This window comes from Diceros bicornis, chromosome 10, assembly GCF_020826845.1.
Source record: "Diceros bicornis minor isolate mBicDic1 chromosome 10, mDicBic1.mat.cur, whole genome shotgun sequence".
Taxonomy (NCBI): Eukaryota; Metazoa; Chordata; class Mammalia; order Perissodactyla; family Rhinocerotidae; genus Diceros; species Diceros bicornis.
Window position 1 is genome coordinate 11,248,074 of NC_080749.1, and position 22,348 is coordinate 11,270,421.

General features: G+C 37.8%; 1 protein-coding gene across 1 annotated transcript in view; it reads left to right on the forward strand.

Moving 5' to 3' along the window:
• Window positions 1–22,348, forward strand: part of CLASP1 (cytoplasmic linker associated protein 1) — a 260,490-nt gene that overhangs the window by 125,300 nt on the left and 112,842 nt on the right. The window contains exons 9-14 of the mRNA XM_058548789.1: window positions 14,434–14,586; window positions 17,331–17,404; window positions 18,578–18,670; window positions 19,628–19,773; window positions 20,667–20,802; window positions 22,214–22,284. Coding sequence (XP_058404772.1) covers window positions 14,434–14,586; window positions 17,331–17,404; window positions 18,578–18,670; window positions 19,628–19,773; window positions 20,667–20,802; window positions 22,214–22,284 — 673 coding nt within the window. The remainder of the gene's footprint in view (window positions 1–14,433; window positions 14,587–17,330; window positions 17,405–18,577; window positions 18,671–19,627; window positions 19,774–20,666; window positions 20,803–22,213; window positions 22,285–22,348) is intronic.

The window sequence follows — 22,348 nt, forward strand, 5'->3', positions numbered from 1 at the left end:
GATGCGTTTCTGCTTGTTATATTTTCAAATTGAGAATTTAAAGCATGCAGTGATAGTATTCCTCTTTATTTCATTCCTCAGTATAATATTCTGTATTCAGGTTAAGTTACTGTAGGAAATCAATACCTGGGCAGGAGAGTTAAATAATTCATGTTCTGAAGTGACCTCTTTTAGAGCCCTTCATTTGAGGATTTGAGAGTGTGTTACTTATATGTAGCATTTGTCTTAAGTTGTTGTATTTTGGATTGTTTTTTAACAACAGGGCAAGATAATTATGGGAGTCAACTGTTTTATGTTAAAGGCCATGGAGAAAGCCTTGTGGGTCTGAATTTAAAATAAAGAGTCTTCTTTTGCTTCATAATTCCTTTCAAATTGCCTACCTCATTAATCACTGTTACCTGAAATGCAAGCTGAGAAGCATTGGTTAACTTTTACCCTAAGGAGCTGCAAATCTAGTAGGAAATGAGGAACGAAAGCTGCTTCTTACAGTGGTCGCATGTTTGAATCTTCCTCTGTCAACCCACGATTAGTAAGGGACCCATTACCAATCTGCAGATTATTGATACCAGCGATTCTACCACGATTGTGTGTAGAGTTAGTATTTTCAAAGCACTTTCCTGAATGTCTTTTGTTTTTGTTTTTTGATCCTCACAGCAGCCCCATGAGGAGTAGGCAGGGTAGCTTTTAAACATGGATACGGGAGGTTTCAGGTTTTCTTTTCTTTTTTTTTTTTTTTTTTTTTTTTGGTGAGGAAGATCAGCCCTGAGCTAACATCTGATGCCAATCCTCCTCATTTTGCTGAGGAAGATCGGCCCTGAGCTAACATCCATGCCCATTTTCCTCTAATTTATATGGGACACTGTCACAGCATGGCTTGACAAGCAGTGCATCGGTGCGCACCCGGGATCCGAACCTGCGAGCCCCAGGCTGCTGAAGCAGAGTGTGCTCACTTAACCACTTGTGCCACCAGGCTGGCCCCATCAGCTTTTCTTTATAGGTTGGAGGCAGGACGGAGAGCAGAGCCCTGGACTTGGCCATCTTAGACCAGCCTTCCTTTCAGCAAGCTGTGTCTCCAAGCTCAGTGCTTCCTCCCTACTGTTGTGATAAAACTTTGGCTTTGTTTGTTTCTTTGATTCTGAAACTGTGCCATTTTCAATAGTTGCCTTAGGGAATTATTAAAAAATGAAAGCGTTCAAAGAGATATTATTAAAACAGGCATTAGCATTCTATAACCAAGTTGTAGACGCTTTGAAAATGTGATGTTCCTAATCAGTTGTTTGCCCAGTTATGGGGGAGGCGGGGAGGCAATTCTGGGAGAGGAAATTATCGTACAAACATGATGAGTTTGTTTTTAAAAGCAGTTTGGTATTCCTTGTGGGGAAAGTGCAGGGGAAGATGGACAAGGGCCTTGTATGCCACCCTAAGAAGCTGAGATTTTTATTGTAGACCATTTACTTTTCAGAGTTAAATTTAAAAAATTGGGTGGGAGTTAGGGAGACTGATACAGGGTGGGCAACTTTAATTTTACCAAATATAACAACAACACGAAACCCCCCCTTATCTCTTGTTAGTTCATAAAACAAGGGACATTAACATCAATAAAAAAAATAAAAAGATTTAATTTAGAATAAAAGATAGTCCTTTAAGTCAAATAAATTTAGCTCTATGAGAAATTTACAAATTTTTCCTTATAGTTCTCAGTTTGGTACAGACTGGTGTACATCATCCAAAAAATGTCAACAGTCCTTTAAGTGGTTTTGGGGTCTGGGTGACTGGGTTGTAAGTGGATAAGTGACTTTGGGGCAGGAATGAGCGTGTGGACTTTGGAATCCCTCAAACTGAGTGTGAGTGCTGTGTCTACATGAGCAGTGTGTGACCTGGGCTGGGTGACTTATCTGTCAGCCTTGATTTCCTCGTGTTGGAGTTGGGGATAATAATTCCTGCACCACTGTGAGGAGTAAATGAGATGATGCGTGTAGATAGCTTGGCATAGGAGCTGGCCTGTAAATATCATGCTATGTGATATAGGGACACAACCCAATGTGGCAGCATTAGATGATCTAATGGAAACATTAGATGATCTAATGAAACTTGGACTTAGGTTTGAAATGATATGGTTGATGTTTTTGTTTAGATGTGGAAAGCTCTCTTAAGAGAAACAAAATGCAGAATCATATCTATAATAAGATCTCTTAAAAAGAAACTGCACCCAGTGCCCAGATCTTGGTGTTTAACACCACCAGGGCTCCGTGGGGGAAATGGCTGATTCTAGGGCTAGAGCAGAGAATATATATATGATTAGCCTCATGAACCTGTGGTATTAGAAAGTAAGAAAGTGCTCAGAAAAACAAAACAAAGCAAAAAAGCAAAACAAAACAGTGATGAGGGTATGTCAAAGGGACACAGGAGTCAACTGAAAGATTCCCAATGGCTAAAGCTGGAACAATTTGAGCAATAAAATTAAGTAGTATTGGCTTATAACCCAAAGTATAAAATAAATATTGATGGGTCCATACTGATATAATGATTGAATAAATATATAAATGAGGGAGAGGAGACAAAATCTCTCATGCAGAGTTATTCCAAATCTTTTATGTAGTTATTCCACCCTGGAGGAGGAGAGCATAACTTCCCACTGTGTGTGTGATATGCGTAGTGACTTCCTTCCAAAGAATACAGTATGGAAAGGGAGAAAAAGAGTAACTTGACAGGAGAAAACTGACAAACACCACCTCAAGCAGGTGATCAAGGTCAACATCAGCAGTCTTGATGACAGCATGTACTCTTATTATGATGAGAGAATGACATTTTACCTCTTGGGTCTTCCTCCCCCAAACCCATAAGCTCTGTCTAAACATGACAGAAAGCTCAGGCAAACCCAAATTGAAGGATATTCTGTAAACTACCCATCCAGTACTCCTTGAAACCGTCCAGGTCATCTAGACATCTAGAACAAGGGAAGTCTGTCACAACCTAGAGGAGCCTAGGGCTACTAAATGTAATGTGATATCCTGAATGGGATCCTGGAACAGATAAAGGACAGTAGGAGAAAAGTAAGGAACTCTGAGTAAACTATGGACTTTAGTTAATAATATGTATCAATATTGGTTCATTAATTATAACAATTGTACCATACTAATATTAGATACTAATAATAAGGAGACTGAGTGTGGGGTATGTGGGAACTCTCTGTACTATCTTGACAACTTTTCTGTAACTCGGATACAGTCATGCATCGCTTAAGGACGGAGATATGTTCTGAGAAAAGCGTTGTTAGGCGATTTTGTCGTTGTGCAAACATCATAGAGTGTGCTTACACAAACCTAAATGGTATAGCCTACTAGACTCCTAGGCTGTAGGGTAGTAATTTGATAGGACCACCGTTGTATATGTGTGGTCCCTCGTTGACTGAAACATCATGATGTGGTGCATGGCTGTACTATTCCAAAATAAAACCTTTATTAAAAACAAAAAACTAGGAAGTGGTAAGGGAGTTGGGAGAGAAGCTTTTTATTCTCATTTTGTTTTCTTCTGAATATTTGAATTACTTAACCATGTTTATGCATGCATTAATTCTGTTCTTTGAAAAAGGTGGCAGAGTTTATCTGGGTAGTGAGACTATGCACTTTTATTTTTTATATTTTTAATGTTCTATGTATTTAAAACATCTATTGTTATTCATTTGAAAAAACAGATTGGAGGCAAAGAGACCAATTAGGAGACTATTTTGGTACAGAAATCCACCTAAGAGATGAGGAAGACCTGAATTAGGACAGCCTTAGTGGGACTGGAGAGCGAATGGAAGTGAGAGATGATTGGAAGTGGCACTGGCCACACTTAATTATTATTTGGGTAGGTGGGTGGGGGAAGACGTGGCAGGAGATGGTAAAGGAGAAGGGAGAATTAAGAAGAATTCCATATTTTGGTGTGGCTGACTGGATGAATAGTGGTAGGACGAACTGAAGTAGGGAACATGGAGAGTGAGCAGGTTTTGAGGGTAGGGTATGATTATAGTTTTGGACACTTAGACTTAGAATTTTGTTTGTATGTAGGTTTGATTCAAGTGGGTTTGTATCTTGGAGTAGAGATGGGGCTAGTATTAGAGGATTAAGATTTATTACAACATAAGTGTTTATTTTAAATTGTCATCTTATTTCTCTCTGTCTTCTTATGCAGCTGTATGATTATTTGTCTATTTTGGGTCTTGAGAATGAAGTCATTAAAGCAAGAATGGATGATTTGAAGGATTATTGCACAAGAGGCAAATAGCTCTTGGTGCAGTCACTTTTAAGTATGAGAAAACATTCTAGGAGGAAACTTTTTCCAAATTTGGCTCTGAATTTTTCCAGCTGACTTGCTTTTGTGCCTATGTCGTGGTTGTCAAGAAGAATTGGGTCAGGATTGGTACAGTGATAATTAAAATGACATTTCCAAAAGAATGCAAGGTGTAGATCTGAGATCTGTGGGATTGGGTTCTGACATTTATTAAGTATAATGCCCTTTTAGGTCACGTTCAAAGGTAAAATAAGTACCTTGGTCAAAAGGAGAAAAGAATATTTAATCAGTGAAACGATACACTGTGAGTTTTGTTGATACGACATTCAGACATTATCTAAGGTATTGAAATAGTAGTCGTGATTCCTAGAAGTTCACTTTTAGTTTTCAGTCATCAATGTACAAATTTTATTTATAGTCCTTAAAGTTGCTTAAAACTACTCCGTTTCCCATGAAATAGTAAAACTGTACATCCAAATATGTTCACTTAAAATAAATGTTTACACTGTACCTTTTGAGTACTTTTGTGAGACATAAGTAACAATTTAAATGCCCTACTATCCTCTACTTTACTACCATGAAGAAATTTGGGGTTACTATAATTATTATTATTATTATTATTATTATTATTATTATTATTATTTTTTGTGAGGAAGATGAGCCCTGAGCTAACATCCATGCTAATCCTCCCCTTTTTGCTGAGGAAGACCGGCTCTGAGCTAACATCTATTGCCAATCCTCCTCCTTTTTTTTCCCCCAAAGCCCCAGTAGATAGCTGTAGGTCATAGTTGCACATCCTTCTAGTTGCTCTATGTGGGCCGCAGACTCAGCATGGCGGGAGAAGCGGTGCGTCGGTGCGCGCCCGGGATCCGAACCTGGGTCGCCAGTAGCGGAGCGTGAGCACTTAACCACGAAGCCATGGGGCTGGCCCATTGAGGTTGGTCTTGATGAAAGTGCAGGCCTGTGACTGATAGCTCCACCTTAGGACAGGCTCACTTCCCAGTGCCAGCTGTCCATTTCCTCTTCCTGCTGTCATTATACCTGTGTCTCTCCAGAGCCTGCTCATTGTTACCTGCTCATAAACTGTAGAGCAGCAGCCAGGACGTTTTCCATCTGAGACCCAAAGAAGAAATGAGCCTTGATCTGCCCTTGCAGAAGGCATTTGTCAGTTCTCACCTAGAGTGAACTGTAGCTCCCAGCAGTGCCTCTCAGGAACAGGTGTTGGTGGAGGTTTACTTCATGCCCTCCTTACATTTTGTTTCCCTCTCCAGGTTCTGATGGTGTTTTCCTTTCCTGGCTTCCCCCCTAGTTTCTTCCAGTTTTAGCTCCCCTTTTAAAGGATTAGTAAAACTGAAATGAATTTTTGACTTGTCTTCCTGTCTCTGCTCTGGTTCTCTCTTCTTGCTGTATCTGCACTAGGCGTGTCATGGTGGAGATAGTTTAAAATTCCAGCCTAGCTCTCTGGCAGGAAGCTCTTGGCTGAAGGAGTGGAAAGTGAATCCCTCACTGTAAAACTTGCTTGTGTTTCAGGTTCACCCCTTCTGTGGTAGAGTGGATTACTGGTGCCCAAAGGGCAGAGTAGCACTCTGTTAGCACCCTGGTAGCTTCCATTATGCCATTTTCATTTTTGTACTGTGAAACATGCCAATATTTCCAGCTAGGTTAAAATTTTTTACCCCTTGTACTCTGACAAAAGCATTTCTTAATTTTGTAAACAGGGGGGAGGAATTTTTGTTTCAGAATATGAATATTAAAGGATGTTTTTCACAGAACACTATTAAATAGGATTGGTTCTATTTAGTCCTGGTCCATTTTGACTGAACTTGGGGGGATACACATACCCAGCTTCTCATATTTTGACAGGAGGAGGAATGTAGAAACTTGGAAGAAAGACCTTTATACAACTACCCAGTTCAGACGATGTGGTTTGTACTTTTGTGCCTCTCCAGGCACCACTGAACTTTGGCTAAAATGAAAAAGCTAGTGGGAACAAATGGGCAAGAAATATAGTTTGGATTATGAGCAAAGTAAGTTTTTGTCAGTCTTCTGATCCTTGGACATGGGATGTCTCTCCATTTATTAGGTCTTTAATTTCTCTCAACAGTGTCACATTGTCTTACCTTCCTTTCGTTAAACTTATTCCTAAGTATTTTGTTTTTCTTGATGCTGTTGTTAATTGAATTATTTTCTTAATTTCATTTTTGGATTGTTCGTTGCTGATGTATTGAAATGCAATTGATGTTTTCTATATTGATCTTATATCTTCCAACCTTGCTGAACTCGTTTATTAGTTCTAATAGTCTTTTAGTGAATTCTTTAGAGCTTTCTATATACAAGATTCTGTCATCTGTGAATAGAGGTAGTTTTAGTTCTTCCTGTCTAATCTGGATTTTTTTTTTCTTTCTTTTTCTTGGCTAATTGCCTTGGCTAGAACCTTCTAGTACAATGTTGACTAGAAATGGCAAGAGTGGGCTTCTTGTCTCGTTCCTGATCTTAGGGGATGCATCTAGTCTTTCACCATTAAATATGGTGTTAATAGTGTGTTTTTTGTTAGTTCCCTTCTAATCCCTGTTTGTAGTGTTTTTAGCATGAAAGGGTTTTGTTTTGGATATTGTCGAATACTTTTACTGTGTCTATCGAGCATGTTGTTTTTGTCTTTTATTCTATTAATGTGATGCATTGAATTAATTGATTTTTGTAATTAAACCAACATTACATTCCTGGGATAAATCTTACTTGGCCATGATAATACTTTTTATATGTTGCTGGATTTGGTTTGCTAATATTTTGTTGAGGATTTTTATGTCCATGTTCATTAAGAGATATTGATGATTCCATGTCTAAGAAATTACCTTAAGTAAATAATTCTCTAAAGTAAGCAAACATCTGTTATAAGAATTAAATAAAATAATGCACAGAAAGCACTTAGGGCAGTGCTCAGCACATAGTAAGTGGCCAGTTTATGCAAATTGCATTTTTTAAGTGGCAGTCGTTTATTATCATGACTCAGATCATAGGCTCTTGAGTCGAACAGACATGGACTTGAATCCTGGCTTCATCTGCCTTCTAGTTAGCCGTGTGACTTTGGGCACATTATGTCTGGATGCGTTAAGTTTTTTCATCTTTGAGTGATAACAGCACTTCTCTCTTAGGGTTGTCAAGAGGATTTAATGAGAATATGTAAAGCACCAAACACAGGGCCTGGCACACAGTTATGCAAACAGCTAATTACAGGATGAGATGGAGTAAGAGGCACACGTATGGCCATGTAGCACAGAGAAGGGCACGATTGACTCTGGACAGAACTGGGCAGGATCTAACAGTAGACTAGTGTTTTCAAGAATACATAGGAGTGTATTGCACATATCGGGCAAGACTTGCAGACAGCAAAGCCTTGGATTTGTGAAAGATCAAGAAAGAAGAAATTCTGGGATATTTACAAAAGCAGCCAGCCTTTGGGCTTACTATCATGTCCCTGGTCAGCCTCCTTTTGGGAATGCTAATTATATTCTAGTTACTAGGCTGCCACACTTCTTACTCCCTTGGAGGGGAATTTCAGTAACAGGGAGTGGGTGAATCTGAAAGCCTGTCAGGAATATCAGCTTCTACAAAGTGACCCTGATGCAGGGAAACAATTAGCTGTCTTTGCTTTAGAAAATGAGGCGTTTCCTCCCCATTGGGCTTCCGCCAGTCAAAGCCTGCCTCTGGAGAAAAGAGAAGGAAAAGCTTTGTGGTTTAGGTTCTGGCCTTCCTGGGAGATGGACAATGGAACAGACATTTCTTAGTTTCTGTGACATTTTGATCATCCTCATAGATGAGTGTATAAATTTTCTAAATGGACAGTATAATCCGAAGCTTGTAATTCTGAATTGCAGACACCAAACTTGGAGTCTGTGTTTAGAATGATAGTTTCTCTGCCAGCCCTGTACCCAAGTCCATAGTCACAGTGGTACTTAATGGTCTTTCTGATCATTTTTGACCCACAGAATCTGTCTGTGGCTTGTTGCTTTATATCTTCCCCTGTCCAGCCTGATTGAAGTTCACTTATGAGACAGCTGGGGCTCTACTGGGGCTTCCTTAGAGATTTCAGAATCTGAGTCAATTGAGGCTGACGAAGGGACTACTTCTGCCCCACTGGTGCCAGCCCTGGTCACTCTCCAGCCTCAATCCAGCATCTTGACCACAGTTCAAGATTTGTTCAAGACAAGTTTACAGACTTGTTTAGCTTTTAGAATTCTGCTCGTTTGCTTTTGAGTCCACGGATGCCTGTTTGTGCTCTGTCCTTTTTGTTTTTTCAAAGGGTCCTGTCTTTTCTGTATTTTAAAATCTCTTTTGTACCAATAGTCCTTTTTGGCGTGTTATTTTGCTGCTGTTTTTCACTTCACTGTGCCTAACTGGGTTGCCAGGAGTTGGATGAAGATTACAGTGTCGCTCTGTGGAAATTTCATGAATCATTTTTAAATGTCTTGTTCTAGTGCTGTAAAAGGAGGAGTGGAGCTCAAGTGATTTAAAGGACTAAAGGAGGTGATGGTGGCTGGGTAGCGAAGCCTCCAATTAGCTTGTTCCAGGTGTCTACCGCAGACTGTCAAATGAGAGGAGTGACCCTCAAATGACAATCTTTGCAGTGGTGGCTGGAGATAGAATTAATTATTTCTTTGAGCTCACAGAGAACTTATCCTTCTCTAAGACCGTTTTCTATGTAACATGTTGTCATATTGTGTGAAAAATTTTAAACTGATGTAATGGCGTGAACTAGCATAGCTAAAAATACTCATTTTCACACATGTTTTTGCATAAAGCGCTAGAAAAAGAGGTTACATCCTAACATTTAGGATACAAAACCCTAAGGAAAATGGCATTTCAATGACTAGTAGAGTTCAGTGTGGATTGATTGAGTGGGGAAATACTGAAATATATTAGATCCTGGGTCAGTGAGGCTCATCATCCTGGACTGGATCCAGAGTGGATCCACTCTGTAATCACAGTCCAGTTGCAAATACAGCTTATTTGTCCAGTTAAGAAATGGCATGTTCTGCATAAGAGAATGCCCAGTTAACTGCAACTGAGTACCTTTCTGACGGCCTAACCTTCTTTATAATTTGATTTTAATTTCTGGATGTCCAAAAAGCTGGGAGACATAGGGTCAACTTATTTTTAATTAATTAATTAATTAATTAATTTGAGGAAGAATGGCCCTGAGCTAGCATCTATTGCCAATCTTCCTCTTTTTGCTTGAGAAGATTGTCCCTGAACTAACATCTGTGTCAATCGTCCTCAATTTTTTTTTTTTTTTTTTTTGTATGTGGGACGTTGCCACAGCATGGCTTGACGCGAGCAGTGTGTAGGTCCACACCTGGGATCCGAACTCAAGAATTCCGGGCTGCTGAAGCAGAGCATGCAAACTTAACCACTGCACCACCAGGCTGGCCCCCCCAAGTCAACCTATTTTCAAACAGTGTGTTAGTTTTCAAATAATAGGCTCAATTGACTTTTATCCTCTAAGCACCTTTTCAGGTGAAGTATCTCTGAATTTAAAGCAGTGTGTCTAACTGTTAATCTGGAAAATGAATATACTTTTTCCTTTTTCCCTGAATTTCCAATTCAGATAGAAAATATGCATTACTTTCTTTGTTAGCACACAGATCACATGAAAAATAATTTAGTTTTGATGGTGCAGTCACATAATTATGAGCACCTGTTGTCATGCTATTAAGCTGTATAAATGTGATTTGACCTCTGTACTGGCACTGGCCTTCTAAGCAGTTTGGGTTTGGGGGTGTATCTATACGTGTTTGCTTTTTTAGCTTCTGTTTAGCTGTCAGGCTCTCAACTGTCACTTCTTATTAACATCACTATGCTTATCTCCTGCATCCCCCTTCTTACTATTCCTATATTTAGTTGCTTCTAATCTGGTTAGAAAAAAAGATCAGTAAGCCTGCTAGATTTGTTTACAAAGGGTAAGCAAAAAGACTGAGTGGGACTCTTAGAGCTCAGTTTTTAAAACCCTAACATCGGCTGCTCAATGTCCCTTTTCCCCCTTCCCTTCCTTAAGAGGCATTTCCATACAGAAATTGGTGATGAAACACACATCTTGTGCGTGCATTCCGCCATTATGTGACATCTTCAGTAAATTTGGACAAGTTATAATTAACTTTTAAAAGTACAGGCTCTCTGAGGACAGAGTCTGTCTGAACTGCTTCCATTTTCTTCTTGCTGTCCAGTTTTTTGTGTGGCATCCCATACAGCAACGTATATCCTAAATGCCAACATATATCCTTTTGCTGGCCACCGGGTTATCTGCCTATGACATGAGAATATAAAAAAAAATGGAAAGTAAATGTCGAGTGTTTTGTTTTTGCTTTAAACAGTCAATTATCTTTCACAGAAATTAAAATGTGAGGAAGAGAGTCTTATATATATCCCCATATGTACTATCTCCAATACTTTTCATTTTGTTATGTAAATCCAAGTTTCCATTTGGTATCATTTTTCCTTTTGCCTGAAGATCTTCCTTTAACATTTCTTGGAGCGCAGGTCTGCTGGTGACAAATTTTTTTTTGTTTGTCTGAATAAGTTTTTATTTATCCTTTATTCTTAAAAGATGTTTTTGCTGAGTATAGAATTCTAGGTTAATACTTTCACCTTTTCAAGATGTCATTCCATTGTCTCTGGCACACATGGTTTCTGATGAAGCCTACTGTCGTTTTATTCCTCTGTATGTAATGTGTCTTTTTTCCCTCTGGCTGCTGCGGGGAGTGAGTGCAATTTCGTGTATTAGACTGCTTGATATTATCCTACAGGTCTCAGAGACTCTATTGTTCGTATTTAATTCCCTTTCTTTCTCTGTGGTTAATGTTGGTTAAATTTTATCACTGTGTATTTAAATGCCCTGATTTTTTCTCTAGGGTGTCTAATCTGCTTTTAATCCCATTCAATGAAATTTTCATTTCAGATACTGTGTTTTCTTAATTTCCAGAAGTTCCATTTGGTCCTTTAAACTTTTTTTCTTTTCTCTCATTATGTCTGTTTGGTCTTTTAATACTTGAGCATAGTTATACTGGTTTTAATGTTCTTATCTGCTAGTTCCGTCATTTCTGTCATTTCTTAGCTGGTTACTATTTTCTGATGTTTTTTCCCTCCTGATTAAGGGCCACATTTTCCTGCTTCTTGTCATGTTTATAAAATTTTGTTTAGATGTTGTGTATTGTGAATGTTACATTGTCGAGTGTCTGTATTTTGTTACATTTCTTTAAGGAATGTTATGCTTTGTTTGGCAAAGCAGTTTTAAGTTACTTGCAGATCTGATTAACCCCTTGAGCCCTGTCTTTAAACTCTGATGCGGCAGGCATAGTGTAGCCTTCACTCCAGAAATAGTTCAGCCCTACTACTATGGTCTGCCCTCTTGGAGGTCTCTACTGAATGCCTCAGGTGAGTCACCAAGAACATTCTACTCTGGTGCTCGAACATCTTCCTACTTTCTGTAAACTTTAGGAATTGTTCAGTTTATAACTTCCTGCTCATTTTTTGCCCTGCCTTGTGGAATTTCACTCACACATGCATGACCTAGAACTTAGTACATTTCTAGAGCTCTCTTTCTGTGTAGCTTCCTCTTTTCTAGCACTCTGCTTTGTAACTTCCGGCCACCTCAGCCTCCCTGATCTCTGATCTTCATTAGCAAGGCTGCCAGGTTCAATTCAGGTTCCGCTTTCCCGGTACTTGGTGGCCTGGACATCGTCTCCAGACAGAAAGTTGAGGTGATTGTGTAGCTCACATTGTTTGTTTCCAGTCTCTCAGGGACCACAATTCTGCACTGCATGTTGTCCTTGCACTGCCTGTGTCATCTGGAAGTGGTTGTTTTACATATTCTCTTTGGTTTCTAACTATTAACTGTAAAAGGTTAAATCTCGTCTTGCTGGTCCATCATTGCTGCAAGCAGAAATCCCAGGAATTCCAGTGAAATCGGTCCATTGAAAATAATACTCATTAACTGAATGCAATTCTAAATGGCATGGCTGCCTATGTTAGAAAGACTAAACTAAACACAATTTACGTGAATTTTTGAGTGGAGCACAGTGGCCTCCTCATTACCCGCATTCATCATTGTTTACATTTCCCATAGGCTGGAACTGTTAGTGTTCTGAGCAGAATACAGTTATTTAACATGGTTGAATAATGGCAGCGGTTCAGATGCTCTTGGAGCTCCCCAGAGGACAGACAGGCTGAGATCAGTCCTTGTCACCGCCAATGCTGGCAGTGCTCAGTGGGCGACCTCTCCTTTGGATTGTCCTTATTACCCTTTACATTAGACTAAATTTTACTTTTGGGAAGGGCCTTATTAACATGCTCTGCAGTTTAAGAATCACCTTTTCAATCCACATGGGAAGTCTGTGCTAATAGACCACTGAACATTTGAATCAATAAGAAATTGATGTGTGGGCTCCATAGCATAGCAGTTAAGTTCTCGTGTTCTGCTTCAGCAGCCCGTGGTTTGCCCGTTTGGATCCTGGGCATGGACCTACTCACTGCTCATCAAGGCATGCTGAGGCAGCGTTCCATATAGAAGAGCTACAACTCTACTACAACTATAATACAGAACTATGTACTGGAGCTTAGGGGAGAAAAAAGAAAAAAGAGAAAGATTGGCAACAGATGTTAGCACAAGGCCAACCTTCCTCAAAAAAAAAAGAAAAAGAAATTGATATGTGGATTGAAAGGACATCTGTCAAGCAGCGTAGCTTGATAAGGCAATCTGGGAAGTGTAAAGGCATGTTGAAGGAAGCTAATTTGCACAAATATATGCATTTGTAAGGAGGTGTTGTATCCTGTATATCCCCCCACCCCAATGTTAAATAAAAGAAGCTATGTAATTTGAAGTGGATTCTTGGTGAGTTGTAAGGAACATAAGCGTCCTGAGTAGATACAAGACTTGGTTGTTGATAGTTTAGCTAAGAAGTGACTAGATCAAGAAAAACAGGGTGCTATTTATATCTGTTTTTGGTCAACAATTATTTACTTCAGACTTAGTGGTAAAGATATAATGCCCTTTTTCAGAAATCATAATTATTGCCAGCTACAGATGTTAGTTTTCCTTTTTTTGTTTTTAATTACTCTTAAGTTCTTTGTTTAGCTTCCTGAATGACTCACACTTGCTATATAAGCTCTTGGTACTCTGTATAATACACCATCATAGCTTTAATTTTCCATTATCAAAATGTTGTTTATAAATATGTTGATTTTTAAAAACCCAAAGATGTTTTTTCTTTTTTCTTTTTAATTTTAAATGCAATGTAAAGAATATTGATTGGATCCGCTGCTGCTTAGAAAATTTAGAAGTTAATGAACTTATGAAAAAGTGGTCAACTTCCCTCAAAGACAATGCAACATTGAAGAAGTAGCAATTTTTTGCTTATCAAATTGGTTGAAGTGTAAAAAGGATAGTATTTAGTGTTGGCAAGACTGTGGGAAGATGGACACGTCTTTGAACTTCCAGGAAAAATATGTATTTATATGACCTTTCTGAAGATAAGTTCGGCAGTACCCATCAAACACTTTTATACTCTTTGACCTAGTAATATTACTTCTAGGGATTTTTTTTTCTTAAAATTATTATAAATTCCAACAAGAATGCAAGTGGGAAGGTGTTTGTTGCAATATTATTTCTAATGATGAGGTATTTAGAACCACCCTAAAATGTCAGTTGTGGCGTTTTCCAGTTACAAGGTACCATACAACCATTAAAATGGTTTTTATGAAGAATATTTCATCACATGGAAAAATGGACATATTTGAAATAAGCAGTATTCCAAAAGTATATATAGTCTCATCAGCTATTATTAAAAAAATGCATGAAAGAATGGTCAGAAATATGTCAAAATGTTGAAGTAACTGTTTCTAGGTGGTGGTTTTATGAGAGATTGTTTTCGTCTTTATGTTTTCTCGGTTTTCTAAAATTGGGGTGGGAGAACCTTCTTGATAACATGAAAGCAAACATAATGTTTGTAGCTGCATTCTGGACTTAACTAAGGGCTTTCTAGACCCTGGACTGGTACTTCAGATTCCAAGAGTAGGCAAACCATTTATCTCTAAGGCTAGTTGTTTCAAATTTAGGTGAAAAGGCACTTTTTTTTTTAAACAATGATTTCTGTGCTTACTCTTCAGATAAAAATTTTGATGATGAAGATTCTGTGGATGGTAATAGACCTTCCTCTGCCAGTTCTACGTCATCCAAAGCTCCACCAAGCTCCCGGAGAAACGTTGGAATGGGGACGGCCCGCCGGCTTGGATCGTCTGCTCTTGGATCCAAGTCTTCAGGTAAGACCACACTGTGTGGTGTTGTGGAGTCCGCTGTGCCAACATTTGAGACCAGCCGTGCGTCGTACTTGCCTTCGCTGTCCTTCAGAAGTGGAGTAATCCCGTTTGCAGCAGGCCTCTGCTTGCTCTTCTTCAAATTAGTGCTGTGCTGTCAGTGCTCGTAAGCTGGTAGGATGTAAGTTTGAGCTGCTGCGTTGCCACGTTTTGGTAAGGCAGCACCTGTGGAAGAACACAGTCGACACGGAGGAAAGCACAGCTTGGAGAGAGGGAGAGCACACGTGCGCCCTGATGGCGTTATTTGATTAGTGGACTCCAGCAGCGCCTGAAGCTGCGTTGGGGCCTTTTTAGCCAGTTTCTCTTTATCAAGACTGAGACTATCCAGAAGTCAGGCTGCACTTTCTGTTAGGTGTTTAAAACGTATTTTGTTCCTACAAGTAGCATTGTTCCTTGTGAGACCAGTATGGGTGTTAAATTTAAAGAAATGGTAGGCATCAACTGCCTGAATCTTTGAAAATTGATTTACAAAGATTTCTTCCCTAAATCCCTCCTCCTCCAGATCCTAATTTAGACAGTTTGAGTCCTTGTTATATACAACTTTCATTTTGCTGTCACATTTTAAATTTACAGGCAAATTTCCTACTTTTTACCTCTCAAAAATTAGCCACTGCTTTTAGAACCATGCTCACTGTTAGCATTGGGCTTTTGAGCTTGGCTGGATGAGCTAAGTTACAGCTGGATAAGGATTAGCGTTAGAATGCTGTCTCCTTCTGTTCGTCTTCCATGCCTTCTGAACTGGCCCTAGAATGTTAGTGTTTTGACTTGATCCACTTGGAGCCACTGCAGTGACTCAACCACCAGCATCTCTGTCAGTGTTAAAGGAGCCTCACTGACAGACAGAGTGACGTTCACATCAGGGATGGCAGAAGGAAAGCTGTGCTTGTTTCTTACATTTGTTGCTGTGATTCTTAGTTCTTTCTAATCTTTTTTTTTTGGTCCATTTTTTAAATTATTTTTTTGTTATTGAGCTTAAATTCATATACATAAACTTAACCACTTTAAAGGTGTAACAATTCAGTGGCATTTAGTATATTTACAATGTTGTACAACCACCACCTCTGTCTAGTTCCAAAACAGTTTCATCACTTCAAAAGAAACCCCATACACTTTAAACAGTTGCTCCCCATTTCTTCTTTCCCCCAGCCCCTGGCAATCAGCAATCTGCATTTTGTCTCCATGGATTTATATTTCATAGAAATAGAATCATACAATATGTGATCTTTTGTATCTGACTTCTTTCACTTAGCATAATGTTTTTGAGGTTCATCTGTGTTGTAGCCTGTATCAGAATTTTATTCCTTTTTATGGCTGAACAATCTTTCTAATCCTTTTTCTTGATATATTCTTTGGTGGCATCAGTTCCACAAACAAGGCTTAGAAAATTTCTGCATGATCAGACCACTTCTTTTCCTTCTCATTCCTCATCCATACCCCTTCCAAAAATCCCAACTGTGTAGATTATGCAGAGATATCAGCCCTGTCTTCCCCCTCAGCCCCGCTCTCATCCTTTTTACATTTTGTTTAACACCATAGTCATGAATTTCCTTGTTGACTCCTTCTTGTCAGATTCCTTGGGTTCAGGGACTGTAGTTGGTCTTTAGGTCCTCTTCAGTATGTGGGTGCGAGGCACAGTGCCTTACACAGAGGAGATGCTCCTGACCTATCCACTGAGGGCGATGGAGTCTTAACACTAAAGCAGATACCGAGCTCCACATCACAATGTGTTGTTGTTCTTGTCACTTTATAGTTAGCTTGTGAACACAGTGTGGGTGATCATCAAGAGTGAGGACACACACATTTACCACTACCAAAATTGTCTTTAAATCCCTATTTTATCTAGCTAGTCCATCATGACCTCAAACACCAGATAGCTTGTCTGGTGAGAATCTCTAGAAAAGCGCTCAGACTAATCAATGTAAATTGTTAATGAGGGGTATAAGGATGACCGTATACACCAATTGTGAAACCTTTATTATGAAAAAAATCTGATAAAATATCACATGATATTCATGTGTGAAGTTTATATAGCAAAAAGGAAAAACTTTCTCCCAAATGATAGCAATTAACTAAGTATACAAAGCATCTTACAACTTGATGGGGGAAACTTACTACTGATCCATAAATGAAAAATTCAAATTTATCATGAGTTCAAGGAAATGGAAATATTTTGAGACTAACATAAAGTTTAAATGGAACTGTTAAATTCTTTAGAACTTATTTGACTATTTCACTAATTTGTTATGCTAGAGCCCTAACAATAACATAATCTAATTTATTCCCTGAAGAATTAAATTTTCTGTTATATCTGTTTATTAGGAATCTTTCAAAAGATTTGTATACTATATATATATATATATATATATACACACACTATAAATATATATATTTACACTATATAATATATAATACACTATAAATCATCTAAATTCTTTAAAGATTGGACTGTCCCTCCTTAAACAAGTAATCTTTTTAAGTGACTTTAAGCTAATGTATATAATATGGTAGAATTGCTATACTTCATCTTGATATTAAAGTCAGTAATGTTTTCCAGTTCCACAACACTCTAAATTTTTATTAATCCTTTAAAAAAACTAGTTATAAATCTTTCAAAATGTAATTTTGATAGTGTATATTCAGACTCTTGCAGTGCACATTGTTTTCATTTTAAAAATTAACATTTTTTATAGCTGCAAAAGAAGGAGCTGGTGCTGTTGATGAAGAGGATTTTATTAAAGCGTTTGATGATGTACCTGTAGTGCAGGTGAGTAAGGATATTTGAGTTTGATTAAAAACAAGGATGAGCTTACTCTTCAAATTTCATTTTTCAAATATGTGGTATGTGAACTTTCTTACTAGGTAAGGTAATTTTAACTATCAAGACTACAGGAGATCTGAGGTTGCAGACTAGAAAATGTTGGAGCCTTTTATAGCTGAAATGAAGAGCAAAAGCCAAGGCCCAAGATGATCTTTCAATAAGAACTGGAGAGAAGCTGCCTGTTCTAGTAACAAGTTTGTAAGTCAGGCCACCACATAAAAGAGGGAAAAATGAGTGATTAGATTAAATGTGAGAACAAAGAAGCGTGCTTATTTAGAGGTTTTTCTTAGAAAGAAAACTTTGTAAATTTGAAGGATTTTGGTGTCTGAAAAGCTTTAAATAATGGTTTAATAAAAGCTTAGTTTGTACTATCTTAATGCTTCACTTAAGTACCGAACAGATGAAGCAAAGATTATTTGTAAGAGTTGGGGTACAGTCACGTATTTTAGCTGCTTTGCACCTCAGTGTCGTCCATTGTTGACTGGGGGCTAATAATGCTTTTCCTCAGCCTACACTGATGTCATCACGTGCTCAGGACTCCTGTAGCACTTAATGTCTGTATGAATCACTTGTTACCTTCTGCTTGGTTGCCATATGTGTATAAATCAGATAACAAGCATCTTATTAGGCTCAGGTTCATCCTAGAGTCTGACCTTCTCAGCATGCTTCATTCTTGATTGATTATTCCCCTACCTGTGTTATAAGTAAACTGTGAGGATAAATGAGAAAGTAGATTTGAAAAGTGTTTGAAGTTAAGGTATAATGTGGTGGTGTAAATAATACTAAGAGTAATAAATGACTTGTGCATCCCTGACAGCTTCCCAGTAGGCTTCTTTCTCTTTTGTACATGAAATCATCTGTTAAGTTTATAGTGAAGCTACATTTGAGGCAAGGTTATCCATACACGGACATCAAATCTAGTGGGTGTGTATTCACAATGGGGAAGAAGTTCATTCTCAGACAAATCTGTCTAGATGTTATCTCATAGGTCCTTCTGAAAAATGAGATGATTTCTTTTACTACAATTACTAAATGCTCCTGACTTCATATAAATAAGAAATAATCTTTGTGTATTCTGTAAATTTTCTTGTGTTGATTGTAAATTAATTTTGCTTACAGATTTATTCCAGCCGAGACCTTGAGGAATCCATAAACAAGATTAGGGAAATATTATCTGATGACAAGCATGATTGGGAGCAAAGAGTAAATGCTGTAAGCTGTTGACTTTATGTGATTACGTTTTCATTAGATTTATTTAAATATTCTAAATACTTTATTATGAAATTGGGGTAGAGCGCTACTGAATTTTAAGTAGTAGACATTTTAAATGTAAATTATCATATTTACACTTTAGCTTTTTAGTGGAGGACCTCACTTCTATTTCTGTTTTTAAAACATGCCAACTTACAGGCTTCTGTATACCCTGTACTTTTAACAAAGACCTAACTGGATTGTCTGCTGAGGACCTTCCCTCTCACTGTAGTAAAGATTGAATTTTCTGATTGTTGGCCAGTAAAGCAGCTTTTTAGTGGCATTTTCAGCGTGTGTCCCTCTGTTCCTTTCTTTCTTCATATCACTTGCTAAAAAGTTCTGTGCCTCTATTTTTAAAAGAGGATTAATGAAAATAAGTGGGCCTAATGTTAAAGTGAGGGTGTAGCTTATCTTGTGGAAACTACTTTACAGTGGTTGGGTGGCAAGGAGAGAGGTCGTGAAATTGCTGTTGTATTCCATTTCACATTCAGACTAGCCTTTTAGTAGTGATACAGGGGAGGATACCATAAAGACTGTAGGATTGCTTTTTCCTTTGATTCATTAAATAAATGGCAGTTGAGTGGAGTGTGGGAGAAGGTAAGCTTAGGGGAGGAGCTTTTTACAGGCTAAAATGAAGGTTTTAGTTATTTTATCATTAGCATATAGAATCTGTAAATACACTAAAATATTTCCAATTAAAAAATAGATTTTGTCGAATTATATATTAATCACGCATACTGTATTTTAAAAATTATTCTTATTTGTGATGCATAGATTTGTTCAGTATATTAGCTAATATTTAATTGGCTGAATTCTTTTTGGAAAATTATTTATATATCATTTAACTTTGATGTTATTCTCTCATATTTGATGGCTTCTATTGTTTTGTATATCTCTTAATTTTGTCTATCCCATTAGCTAAAAAAGATTAGATCTTTACTTTTGGCTGGTGCTGCTGAGTATGATAACTTCTTTCAACATTTGCGTCTTTTGGATGGAGCCTTTAAACTATCTGCTAAGGACCTGCGGTCTCAGGTAGTGCGGGAGGCTTGTATCACATTGGGGTAAGGATTGCGACGCTCCACTTTCTCACACATAAAATAGCCTCGTCACAGGGCTTCAGAGATGGTTCATTAAATGTGTCCGATGGGTCACTTTAATGCAACTTCTGACTGGTCTCCAAGACCTGTTCCAGTTACACTTCTGTTAGTACTTTTACAATATTTCTTGCCCAATTATGTAAAGTGTGACAGATTTTAAATTTTATTCAGTGACTTAGCTCTGAAGCGTCTATTTTAAACTTGTAGCAGTTATGATCACTAGTGCGGAAAATGAAATTTTATAAATTTGTTTCTCAGCTTTTTCGTTGATTTTGCTTACAGGATATAACATGATTATCAGAATTTTTGCTGGTTTGTTTCTAGAAGAGTACTGTAACTATAAAGTTAAAATTAAAGGCATGTACTGGGGTAAAATTTTATTGTAGCTAAACCTGTATCAGTGTTTGAAGCTGGAACTTCTGTGTTAGAAAGTATGTCAGAATAGCCAAGCAGCAGCGGTCACGAGGCGTTGCAGCTGTGTAAAGTTTTGGCGACAGTCCAGTATTGAAGCATGAATATTATATGTTAAAAATAAAAGGGCCAAAGAATGAAAGAGTGAGGGAGCTTTTTCATATTTATGTTTTATTAGTACATGATAATTTGTTTTTTACTATTTTAAGACTAATTAGTTAGAAATGGTTTATTAAAAAAAAAAAAAGGAACAAATTCTTTGTGCTAATGGCTATTTCCCAAGTCTTCTACGTGTACATTGGAAATATTTATACAGTATCTTACGTAGACCTTTGTCTTTTATCCCTAGATAACTTTGAATTAAGGCTCTAAAATGTTAAGAGGTTTATATGCTTCACTGTTTGCAAGAAATATAACTACAGTCCGGTACTCATTTCTTATTGTAGGCATCTGTCATCAGTTCTGGGGAATAAGTTTGACCATGGAGCTGAAGCCATTATGCCAACTATCTTTAATTTAATTCCAAATAGTGCCAAAATTATGGCCACTTCTGGTGTTGTAGCTGTTAGATTAATCATTCGGGTAAGTATGTTTTGGGGCCATACATAGAGTAAGCAAGTGGTAGATATTGGTCGTTGATAAGTAATCTTAGAGGCATTTTTTGTTAGAGTAATTATACATGGTTAGAATCATGTCGTACGTACAATATTGGCCTCCCCCGCACTTAATTATAGCGTAGAGCCTTTTACATTCCGTAATGTGAATTATGAATGTGATGTATAGTTACTGAGGTGCTGATCATTGACTGACTCATCGTTAGTTTTAAACATTCGAACATCTGCATCTGTTTCTTGTCTATACTCTGTTCTTTATGTCTCCAGACGCCACTCCTGTTCTTTCCTCCTTAATCTGTGTTAGGTATTTGTACTTGTGGTTTTGTTATTCACCTAACATTTTAATATAATTAATTGTATATAAGCACAGAAACAAAATATTCTTTTCAGTTAAGTTTTCTAAATACTTATTTATTTAAATTTAAATAATTATCTGAGTAATTTACATACAAGTTTTCAATAAAATCTAGTAGTTCACAAAGGCTTAAAATGAAAGTTCTCCGCATCACCTCCTCCCCACCTTCAAATCCCTTTTTCCCAAAGCCAACCCTTGAAACTGGGGCTGGATGATGTTAACTAAAATCTATCCAGCATATTCCTGATTATTGTGGGTTAATTACTTTGTATTTCTCATTCTTACTATTTGCACTGCCTACTTCAAATATTAAATCCAAAGCCATTTTTGGACATTTTCATTAAGAAAATATCAAAAGGGGCCGTCCCCGTGGCTTAGTGGTTAAGTGTGCGCACTCTGCTACTGGCGGCCCGGGTTTGGATGCCAGGGCGCACACCGACGCACTGCTTCTCCGGCCATGCTGAGGCTGCGTCCTACATACAGCAACTAGAAGGATGTGCAACTATGACATACAACTATCTACTGGGGCTTTGGGGAAAAAAAAAAAGGAGGAGGATTGGCAATAGATGTTAGCTCAGAGCCGGTCTTCCTCAGCAATAAGAGGATGTTTAGCATGGATGTTAGCTCAGGGCTGATCTTCCTCACACACACACAAAAAAGACAATATCAAAAGGTATTGGTCTGCTGACGCCTTTTGAACTCACTCAGCTGTCTTCTGCTCAGAGACTTTAGACTTCATGCCAATGATCCGTTTTGATTTGAGACTTATCATCCTGTTGTCTGTTTTTGCTTTGTAAATTTGTCGTGGCCTTCAGCAATGCACTTTCCTTTCCAGTGAATTTCCCAGTGAAATTCCTTTTCCTTTTTAAACTTAATTCTGAATATATATATATATATATATATATATATATATATATATATATATATGTGCTTTAGGTAAGTTAGTAAGAAAGTGGTTGTCTTTGTTTTGTTTTGTTTTTGTATTTTCGAGTGTTCACCTCTGTCTTTTGTTTTTTTTCCATAGCACACACACATCCCTAGGCTGATACCTGTCATAACAAGTAACTGTACCTCCAAGTCTGTTGCAGTTAGAAGGTAAATTTTTAAACAGTTTCCCCATTACTTATGAATTGTTTAAAAAAGCAAAACAAATTCCGAA